The 11,815-nt window shown below is 41.5% G+C and overlaps 1 protein-coding gene across 3 annotated transcripts in view; it reads right to left on the bottom strand.

Moving 5' to 3' along the window:
* Window positions 1-7,910: 7,910 nt before the first annotated feature.
* LOC143288391 (matrilin-1-like) overlaps window positions 7,911-11,815 on the bottom strand; it is a 183,348-nt gene continuing 179,443 nt past the window's right edge. For all 3 annotated transcript variants that reach the window (XM_076596802.1, XM_076596799.1, XM_076596800.1), the window contains exon 14: window positions 7,911-9,527. In XM_076596802.1, the coding sequence (XP_076452917.1) occupies window positions 9,520-9,527 (8 nt within the window). In that variant the 3' untranslated portion in view covers window positions 7,911-9,519. The remainder of the gene's footprint in view (window positions 9,528-11,815) is intronic.

Genomic DNA, 11,815 nt, shown 5'->3' with positions numbered 1-11,815 from the left:
AGGAGGAAGAGAAGAGAAGGAGGAGGAGGATCAATGCATTTTTTGTTTTTACACTGAAAAATAGATGAAAAAAAGAAGAAGAAAATCCGAAGAAAAAGAAGAAGGTGGAGGTGGGGGTGGAGTAGGGAGAGGGAGGAAGGGAGAAGGGCAGAAAGAAGGGGGAGGAGGAGGAGGAGGAGGAGGAGAACAAGGATACGAAGAAGCTCTGGGGAACGTTTATCACTTCCAGCATTGAAAACAGCAGTATTATCATCAACGACAAAAGCGACGACAGCGACAAGAAATGGCCAACAGCGTCAACAACAGCAACAGCAACAGCAACAACTTTAAGCGTCTGCTGCAACAACTGCTACACACAACGAATACTATCTTTACTGCAAGGCGGCTTTAATGAATGAAGATGAGAAAGTTGTAGGTATAGATTTTTCACGGAAATTAAAAACATTGTAACGCACTGATAGCAGTAACTCTCTCTCTCTCTCTCTCTCTCTCCAGTACACACACACACACACACACACACACACACACACACACACACACACACACACACACAAACACACACTGTATAATAACACAATAAAGAAAAAGTCAAACTGCTATAAAGCAAATGAAAGAACCAAACATCCCCAGCAAGTCTCTATGCTTTTTTTTCCCCCTCTCCATTGTCGTCAAATTCTATTTCAGCATAAAATGCTAAGTTTTGTTCATTTAAAAATATGTAAATATGAATCAAATAAGGTCATCAAATCTGAAGGCAGAAAAATAGAACTTAACCACCAGCGACAAACACAGAACACCAGAGTTCTAATGGTTTGTCAAAGGCTTTAAAGATTTCAACCCGTTCAAGCATCTGAGGCCAAACCAGGACTCATCCCCCTCGAACATCATCTGTCCTCAACAACTTGACCTGAATTAATCCTGAACAACATGACTTTCATTAATCCTGAACAACTTGACCTTCATTAATCCTGAACAACTTGATCTTCATTAATCCTGAACAACTTGACCTTCATTAATCCTGAACAACTTGATCTTCATTAATCCTGAACAACTTGACCTTCATTAATCCTGAACAACTTGAACTTCATTAATCCTGAACAACTTGACTTTCATTAATCCTGAACAACTTGACCTTCATTAATCCTGAACAACTTGACTTGACCTTCATTAATCCTGAACAACTTGACTTTCATTAATCCTGAACAATTGACCTTCATTAATCCTGAACAACTTGAACTTCATTAATCCTGAACAACTTGACCTTCATTAATCCTGAACAACTTGACCTTCATTAATCCTGAACAACTTGAACTTCATTAATCCTGAACAACTTGACTTTCATTAATCCTGAACAACTTGACTTGACCTTCATTAATCCTGAACAACTTGACTTTAATTAATCCTGAACAACATGACCAGAACTAATCCTGAGCAACTTGACCTTCATTAATCCTGAACAACTTGACCTTCATTAATCCTGAACAACCTTATCTTAATCAATCTTAATTAATCCTGAACAACGTGACCTTCATTAATCCTGAACAACTTGACTTTGATTAATCCTGAACAAATTGACCTTAACAATAACAATAATAATAATAATTCATAACTTTTCTATGGCGCAATATCCAGTACTAATGCTGCTCAAAGCGCCTTATATCATCGAGCCCGATATAAACATAACATTAAAACATTACAACAGCTCAATCCAATGCGTTCACAGAATGAATAAAAAAAAAAAGCAAAAAAAAAAAAGCATGATCCACCAAACAATAAAAATATCGAGTAAATAATGCTTAGATTAAAAAAGAAATACATTCCTTGCAAACACACATTTTTTTTTTAGACACACACATACATGCGCGCGCACACGCACACTCGCACACACACACTCACACTCGCACACACGCGCACACACACACACACACACACACACACAAGCACTTAACCAATCAAGGGCGTTGTTCGCCAATAGGTCGTTAAACTCAAATTTACACTGAGGCTAAAACTACAGATCTGCACATGCAGACTCGTTAAAAGGAGCCGTGCCAACACAGCTGGCACACGTTGCCCTAAACTTTGCCTGGAGATTCCACCAGCACCTAAATCACCATCAAAGAAAAGAAAAGTCAGAGGAGGGGGTTAGGGGTGGTAGCATGGAACATGGAGTTGGGGAGACAGACAGACAGACAGAGACACACAGAGAGAGACAGAGACAGAGAAAGACAGAGAGAGAGAGAGGTCCCATTCCCACAGACGCAACGCCAGGCCGAAACGGGGGCTTCGAACCTTGACCACTGGTCAACACTGGATCAGAAGTCAATTGCCTGACCAACGATTCTGCCACAGCGCTTCCGTCTGGGAGAAGGAGAAGTTTAGGGAGGGGGGGGGTGGGGGTGAGGAGGTGGAGGGATAATGCAAAGAGGGAAGGGGGGCAGTTATTGACCAAGGGAACAGTGGAAGATGATCACAACTAAACTTTTGAATGTATCCGTACGCAGAACGTTTCACAAAAAAAAAGAACTGAAGGGGAGCAGCCGCCTCACCTTGGGGGAAGCCGTAGCTAAGGCAAAGCACTGGAAGGTAGAGGTTTACAGAGACCTCTGATGATGGCGGCCTTGTGTACCACGTGGCGTGGAAGAGACTTCACTAACATCTAGTCTATGAGTTAATCAACGTTCCTGGAAAACTGGCTGAGGAGCAGACTTAACAACAACAACAACTATAAAATGAAAGCAAACAGCATGCCTTAATGACGAGCAACAGTCACGACAATTAGCACAGTTCATGATAATCAACAGAGTTTTATGACAAAACCAGCGATAAAACTGAGATACATAAGTAGCGAAGTTCACGATTATCAGCATAGTTTATGATATAAACAGCAGATTTCTTTCTATGACAAACCAGCTATAAAAAACTGACATTCGAATCATTTTCCTTAAACTGTACAGTACTAGTGAAGACTGTTAAGATACCGACTAACAGTTTTAAAAGCTGCACTCAAAGTTACGTTCAAAACAAAACAGATAAGCTAGTTACACTGTTTGGTATACCGACTACACAATCAAAAGCTAGACTAAAAAAAAACAAACCACCTCACGATAAGCTCAAAGCTATGAAAAAGAAAACAACTAACAAAAAGTGTATGTGAATACTAGTTTGATGGCAAGCCCAGCTTTTCATTTCTTGCCATTCATATCCAACTAGTCCAAAAGAATAATGAAATAACATTTTTTTTTAAAAGCGAAACAGATGAATGATAATTATACAATCTGAAGAATCCAAATAAACACATACAGTTTGACCGTCACCCATTCTGTATCAAATTGTACACATGTATAATAAAAAAAAGAAAAAAAAGAAAAGAAATGCAAAAACAAACCATTGAAGTGTGGAGAGGGCGAAGACGGATTAAAAATAAAACCCTAACAACTACGGACCAATCTGAGGACCAACTATTCTACTGATTAACACTTTGGTCAGGCTATAAATGATTATATATATATATATATATATATATATATATATATATATATATATATATATATATCAAAGTGATGCGTTATTTGTATTTGGAAAATCCACTTTTTCTCCACCCAGTAAAGGAATACAAACAAACCAATAAACAAATAGAAACGCAAGCAAGTAAATAAACGTGTCGGTCTAGTGGATAACCAGTAATAAACAAACAAACAAACAAACAAACACATCAGTACATAACAGACACGTTCTTGTCTGTCATTCTGCTCCATCCACAATTGGTTTGCAATTGTGTCATTCAATAATTCCCGTCATTCGAAATTGCGCTACGGTGCAAACTCTAAAACATACCGGGTATGTAGATGAAGGAAATGTCACTAAAACCAAGGAACCCCAGCGTTTAGCTTTTTTTTTTTTTTTTTTTTGCTACTTCAAGGACAGTCGTAACAAAAAAAACAACAACAACAAACAAAACAAAACAAAACAAAAAAACCCACAAAACAAACACCGGTAGACAGAAGCATAAACAGAAAGATTGGTGAGATGTATTATTCATTGACATTCCCGAGATTATAATCATGTATATAATACATATTCATGAGATGTTCTGAAAACCGACATTTTTACAATTGATGAAATGGCACGCGAATCGAATCAGATGATCAATGACAATCATTCTTTATTGTTTTACCGTTACCACGTTTCTACTAGTTTTCTTTTTCAAAGTACAGCTTTGTAACAGGAAGCATTTTCGAGATCAGAGAGGGGAAATGACTCATAAAGGTGTTGTCCTCTCTCCTCCCCCCCCCCCCCCCCGCCCCCTCACCACCCCACCTTCCTATCACTGCAAGACAGTTCAGTCGCTCAATCAAGCTGTAATAATTATGATGTAGTTGGAGATTCGTCCCCCTAATAAAATCGCTATGAAGGTCTTTTCCCCCATTGTTTTTCTCCCCGCTCCACAAGCCCCACCCCCCCACCCCCACCCACCCCCACCCCACACACACACACCCTCTCCTCCCCCCATTAAGTTGTTTGTTTGTGTGTGTCTTTGGGGGGAATACAGCGAAGGACAAAGACTGTTTTGTCATGGTGTCTGCTGTTAGGTATTTTGAGACTTTTTTAAACGAGTGAGTGAGAGAGACAGAGACAGAGAGAGAGAGAGTCTTTGACACTTTAATGTCATTGGCCATAAGGTCCTAATGATATGGGTAAATGCGTTGAGAGAGAGAGAAAGCGAGAGAGAGAGAGAGAGACAGAGAGAGGAGACTGAGACAGAGAGACAAAAACAGACTGAGAAAGAAAGAGCCCTCCAATCATCACAAGGTTATGTACAAGTTCCAGAGGCTAGGGGGTTTATTCAACAGCTGTCCGAATGGTCTGTCTATACCAACACTCCTTTGAAGTGCTTCTAACTTTATTTACTTATTCATTTATCCGCTCATTTGTCAAAGTTTCATTCAAAAGAAAAATCCATAATCCTGGCGTCAAATAAAACATGAAAACAGAAAAGAAAAGCATTGTTTTAACCGAGCTTCGTTTTACATGCTTGCATTTCAAACATCATAAATATTCTAAAAACAAACAAACAAACAACAACAACAAAACCAAAAAAAAAAAAAAACAACAAAAAAACAACCCAACAACATATATATCAAAACTAAAAGTATTTTGCGTCAGCGTACAAACTTGATAAGTGTGATCTGATAGCTTCCATATATCATATGTCATATAGAAAGAAAAGAAAAAAAAAGACAATGGCTAAGGATGTGAAGCAAAAGCTCTCAAAACGCAACACAATACTAAACGCTACATTTATACATATTACATGTATGTATAACAGTTATATAACCCAAACCCCCGGAGAATCCTTTATATCTCGGTTGCAGTGCAAGGGCTGCTTTCATAATCAAATTCCATTTACGGCAAAACAGAAAATAGGAGAAAAAAAAAACAAAAAAACAACAACCAACAATAGAGCCAGCCACACTCTTATTTTTATTTTTCATTTGAAAGCCACTTGAGAGATTGGGATGTTTGAAAGCTAGAATACCTTTATGACGCTTACATGGTGTAAAAAAAAAAAAAAAAAAAAAAAAAAAAAGCGCACAAAAAAACAACACTTACATCGTTAAGTAATATACTGACCACATGGCAATGCATTAAAAAAAAATCAAAAAAAATCTGGATAATTATATACACAGCCAGAAGTATCACTTGTGCGTGATTGTCACTTAAAGACCTGCTCACCCCCCCCCCCCCCACACCCCTCATCGCCCCACCACCCACCCACCTCCGCCCCCCTTTCTCTCTCTCACTCTCTCTCTCTGTGTGGCTGAGTGAGAGATAACCTGATTTTGTTTCTTTCTTTATTTCTTACATTGTTTCTTTTCCTCCTGGTTCACCTCATCACAACTAGTTATCTTCTGAAATATGGAGGTTTGGTGGGGAAAACGTAGTAGTGCCAGGAACGTTTCACTTTTTCGATCAATACTTTTTTTTTCCCTTCTTTTAAACACTACACAGTAAAGAGAGAGAGAGAGAGAGAGAGCGAACTATCGAGACAGAGACAGAGGGCGTGCGTGATAGAGGGACAGACAGAGAGAGAGAGAGAGAGAGAGAAGGGGTGGGGTGGGGAACGGGCGGGGGACAAACAGACAGAATTTTACAATAGAGATTACACCTCGAACGTCATTGTTCACGAAAACACACACCAGAAGTCAAGGCGACAACCCCCCCCCCCCCCCCCGCCCCCGCCCCCCCACCCAACCCCACACGAAATAAAAAAGTTAAAAAAAACAAAACAAAAAAAACAACAACAGATTCCATGTCTGTTCAAGTCTGCTCAATACTTGTGACGTCGTACTGGTGACGTCAGTCCGACCCTCCATTCTGACGTCAGATCCATACTGGTGTCATCATTTTGGTGACGTCATGACAGTGACACCATATTGTTGAAGACGACAATTCGAACTTCTCTCCATCTCTCTCGCTCTCTCTCTGAGAGCCGCTGACAGTCTTTGCGATATTTGTACAAACCATTCAGTAAAAAAAAAAAAAAAAAAAAAAAAAAAAAATTCAGAACAGAAAAGAAAACGGCTATAACAGCAACAATAAGAGAAGAAAAAGAAATTCTCCTTTCTCTCTCTCTCTCTCTCTCTCTCAAGGTTTCTCCAACAGTTCCCTTCATCTCTCGAGATTCCTCGTCTAACTGATCGAGGTTCCTTGTCGTCATCTCCCAAGAGGGCCCCCCCCCCCATCTCCCAAGAGGGTCCCCCCCCACATCTCCCAAGAGGGTCCCCCCCCCACCCCCCAGACACCCCCTGCCCGATGGTTCCCGGAGTCATTCGTAGTTCCTGCTCTGTACACCCCCTCCCCCCTCCTTTCTGAATTCCTCCTACCCGTTCGATTTCGTTATTCTTCTTGTTTTCTCTCTCTCTCTCTCTCTCTCTCTCTCTCTCTCTCTCTTGATTCCCTTCGTCTTGTATGATCATTCACTGTCTCTCTTTCACCACTAGTTTCCCACGAAATTGTTGATTTTATTGCTGTTCTTTTTTTTTTGTCAGGTTCTGTTAAAGAAATATTGTAGGTTCTCTTTCATTACCCTCTCGCTCTCTCTCTGGCTCTCTCCCTCTTTCTCTCCCTACACCCCCTCTCTTTCTCCCTCTCTCTCTCCCTCTTTCTCTCCCTACACCCCCTCTATCTCCCTCTCTTTCTTTCCCTCTTTCTCTTCCTACACCCCCTCTCTCTCTCCCTCTCTCTCTCCCTACACCCCCTCTCTCTCTCCCTCTCTCCCTCTTTCTCTCCCTACACCCCCCCTCTCTCTCTCTCACTCTCTCCCAATCTCCAGCCCCCCTACACACACACACACACACTCTCTCTCTCTCTCTCTCTTCCCCCTCCCCCCTATCTCTTTCTCTTTTTTTTTCTTTCCTGGAGTCCTCTGTCAGATTATCTGAAGTTCTCTGTCCCGTTTCTGAACAAACGGCCTTCCCTGTAATTCATGGTTTTAACACACGTGGGATTGGTCTTTCAGACTCCATTCTCCATCCAACCCTTCTCCTCCCTCAGTTCAATCCCAAGAAAAAACTGAAAAAAAAAAAAAAAAAAAAATCACCACCACCAACAACTGTCATCAATGTGTGTATTGGATGGTGGTGGTGGGTGGTGGTGGTGGGTGGTGGGTGGTGGGGTGTGGAGGTGGGGTGGGTTGGCGGAGTAGCAGTGGGTTGAGAAGGCAGGCTGGAAAGGGCGGGGGGTGGAATGGAGAGGGGGGGGGGGCGAGAAAGGGTGGGTACCGGGTGGGTGGTGAGTGTGTGATAGATACCGCTTCTTCAGGCGTGAGGTAGAGTCGTATGGATAAGCGAAGAGTGTGTTGTTTCAGAGAGCAGCAGAAAATAGTTTGGTTTGTAGTTTTTTGTTGTTGGTTTGTTTGTTTTTTCTTCACAATTTCTTACCTCTCGATTTCTTCTCTTTTTGGATGACTTGATTGATCGTCTCGCTTTCTGTTTCAGCTTTTGATAAAAACACAGGGAATATGCTTCTTCTTCTGTTCTTTCTATATCTGTATGAGAAAGAAATTGAGTATGTATGTCTTGTTTTTCACAGCATGAAAGCAAGGGACTCCAGCATTTTTTTTTTCCTCTCTCTAAATTCTGTTGATTCTGTCTCCAACAACCCCTCTCTCGTGAAACTTTGTGCTTTCTGAAGTAATCTAGAGGTAGCTGGCTATGCTACTTTGAGAAGAAAAGAAAAATTAAGCTTTCTTCCATTGAACGTTTTGACAACAAGTCACAATTAACAAGAGGAAGACAGTTTCCGTTTCAGTTACAAAGAGGTGTCAAAGTGTGCGGACTGATCCACATACGCTACAGCACATCTGCTTAAATAAAAAGGAAATGCCTGAACTTCGGATGAATCCAAATTCGCAGGGCTGGTCAGAAGAGGTAGCACGGGTGTGTTCAGATGTTCTGACAAACTTTTCTTTTGGAGGCGTCACGGAAAAAAACAACAACAATTAAATGCTTTGTGCAAGTAAATTCCTTGCTCTGCGTTTGTTTACTAATATCTCACACAGTAATATCCATAACTGTATATTTTTAAAAAAACAAAAGAAAAGTGTCTAGTCACATCTACATCGCAGCCCCCCCCCCCACCCCCCTCTCACAGAATAATCCAATGTCTTCAAATCGGAAGTAGCCAAGGAAACAGTTTGTTTGTTTGTTGTTGTTGTTGTTTTAATTATCTGTCTCTTAGAATAGAAACTATCATTCCTACACTGCTTTTGACAGATAACACTGTTAAAATGATGTCTCTTCGTATCAAAAGTACCCGTTCTAAACACCTTATTTGACAGGGATGCGTTTATGATGACACACTCTTCAAATCGAAAAAGGTAAACAATTCTACACTTGTTTTCTTTGTTTTTTTACAGGACTGTGCTTCAGTTTCAAGGAGAAGTCAGAGCGTGCAGGCAGGTCCATATATGCTACCTCACATCAGCTGTAAAAAAAAAAAAAAAAGAAAAAAAAAAGAAACAGATACCTGAATTTCGCTCAGACTCAACGCGCTGTTTAGCCCTTGATAGGAGAACACCGTTTTATAAAGACACTTGCGAGCCGTAAAAAAAAAAATGTTCCATAACATGTTTTTGTTTCTTTGTTTGTTTATTTTGCTAGCTTGCTTTTGCAGTAGTTTTTTTGTTTGTTTGTTTGTTTTTTCTGGGAATGGTAGGCTCTGATCTGAACAGAGCAGGCACCGAGTCATTCATCCAGCGTTCTCAAGTACAGTACTGGGCTGGCTTTCGACTGTACGTAGTTCCAGAGACGGGTCACACAGAAGAAGAAGAAGAAGAAGGAGAAGAGACGATGTCTGGCATAAGCGATTGACTGAAGTCCACTGCAACCCCCTGCTTCCTCCTCCCTCCCCACTCTTGTGAATGTCTGTAGCTGTCATATTTCAATGTTGTTGTTGTTGTTGTAGTATTTTTCTTTGCAGATCCTGTGTCCACGGAGTGCCAGCGTTGGTATTTTCCCTTTATAGTTCTGCAACACACAGAGACGTAAGCAATGGTCAGTGAATGGTTTGAATTTCTTTCTTTCTTTTTCTTTTTTTTTTTTCAAATAGAAAACATTATCAATCATGCACACATTAAATAGCAAGAGCACGAAAACGATGCTAATAGCTAAAATCGAGTTCAATGATCGTAAACGTTTATATTATTAATATATTTATTAATTTATTAATTCATTCATCTATTCATTCATTCATTCATTTAATTAATTAATTAATGCATTCATTCATCCATTCAATTATTTATTTATTTATTTATTTATTCAGCAAGGGCCATTAATGCAGAGATACTATTGTAAAAGACGAACACACAGACAGACAAACACACACGAAAACACATGCATACGCACGCACACACACATACGCACGTACAGGCATACATACTCTCTCTCTCTCTCTCTCTCACACACACACACACACACACACACACACACACACACACACACACAGGAGAGGGAAGTAGGGGATGGAGGTAGCCCATTCTTCTCCTTCTGCCGTTGTCAAGTCAACTCTCCCGACCAGAATTCAGGTATCAGTGCACACACCTACGTACCTGCATGTAGTTATGTACACACACACATAGTCAAGCACAGCTAACGCAAAGGAAGTGGACCTGCCACAATTGAACTTATTGCTGAGGGAAAAGGTGAGTTTTGAGACGAGATTTAAAAGATGCGAGGGAATCAGAATGACGGAGGTTATCAGGGGGCTTGTTCCACGTCTTTGGCGATTGAAAAGAAAACGATCTGTGTCCATAGGTCTTAACTTCTGACGTGAGGTATCCTGAGAAGTCGAGTATCAGAGGAAGAACGGAGCTGGCGAGACGGGGTATAGATATGGAAACTGGTGCGAAAGCGCAGTTGGAACGAACTTCCTCTTTCGCTTCGTCAGGCCTCCGCACTCATGCAGCTCTTTCAAGCCTGGCCTTAAAACCCACCTCTTCCCAAAACAGCCTCCCTTCCCTGCCTCTTCCTTGTCTTCAGTTTCTCCAGTTTTAGAGTTATGCATGCGTGTGAATGACTGGTGCGAAAGCGCTTTGATTTGTCTCTGCACAAGATTCAGCACCATATAAATACCGTTATTATTATTATTATGGTCATTATTATGCCGAAACGAAATGGGGTTTCGAACGCTGAAAACTGGATCAGAAGTGATTCTGCCATCTACACAGACTGACCCAGCTATGGTGCCTTCTACACAGACTGATCCAGCCATGGTACCTTCTACATAGACTGATCCAGCCATGGTACCTTCTACATAGACTGATCCAGCCATGGTACCTTCTACATAGACTCATCCAGCTATGATGCCTTCTACACAGACTGATCCAGCTATGGTACCTTCTACACAGACTGATCAGCCACGGTGTCTTCTACACAGACTGACCCAGCTATGGTACCTTCTACACAGACTGATCAGCCACGGTGCCTTCTACACAGACTGATCCAGCTATGATGCCTTCTACACAGACTGATCAGCCACGGTGTCTTCTACACAGACTGACCCAGCTATGGTACCTTCTACACAGACATCTAGCCATGGTACCTTCTACACAGACTGACCCAGCTATGGTGCCTTCTACACAGACTGATCCAGCTATGGTACCTTCTACACAGACTGATCCAGCTATGGTACCTTCTACACAGACTGATCCAGCTATGGTGCCTTCTACACAGACTCATCCAGCCATGGTACCTTCTACACAGACTGATCCAGCTATGGTGCCTTCTACACAGACTGATCCAGCTATGGTACCTTCTACACAGACTGATCCAGCCATGGTACCTTCTACACAGACTGATCCAGCTATGGTACCTTCTACACAGACTGATCCAGCTATGGTGCCTTCTACACAGACTGATCCAACTATGGTGCCTTCTACACAGAAATTGAGTGCAAAAAGCACATGTATCTGATTTCATCTAATATCTGGAACCGTATTTCAGTACACTTCCGACGTCGTTAACAAAATTCCATCCGACGGTCGCAATAACCGAGAGGTCAAAGCATTATATTTTCAATCTGAGGGTCCCGGGTTCGAATCTTGGTTAACGACGCCTGGTGGGTAAAGGGTGGAGATTTTTCCGATCTCCGAGGTCAACATAGTTATGTGCAGACCTGCTTAGTGCCTGAACCCCCTTCGTGTGTATGCGCATGCAGAAGATCTAATACGCACGTCAAAGATCCTGTAATCTATGTCAGCGTTCGGGTGGGTTATGGAAACAAGAACATACCCAGCATGCACCCCCCCCCCCCCGAA

The sequence above is a fragment of the Babylonia areolata genome, chromosome 12 (assembly GCF_041734735.1).
Source record: "Babylonia areolata isolate BAREFJ2019XMU chromosome 12, ASM4173473v1, whole genome shotgun sequence".
NCBI lineage: Eukaryota > Metazoa > Mollusca > Gastropoda > Neogastropoda > Buccinidae > Babylonia > Babylonia areolata.
Note: the sequence above shows the minus strand (reverse complement) of the source record. Positions and strands in the feature narration are given on the sequence as shown.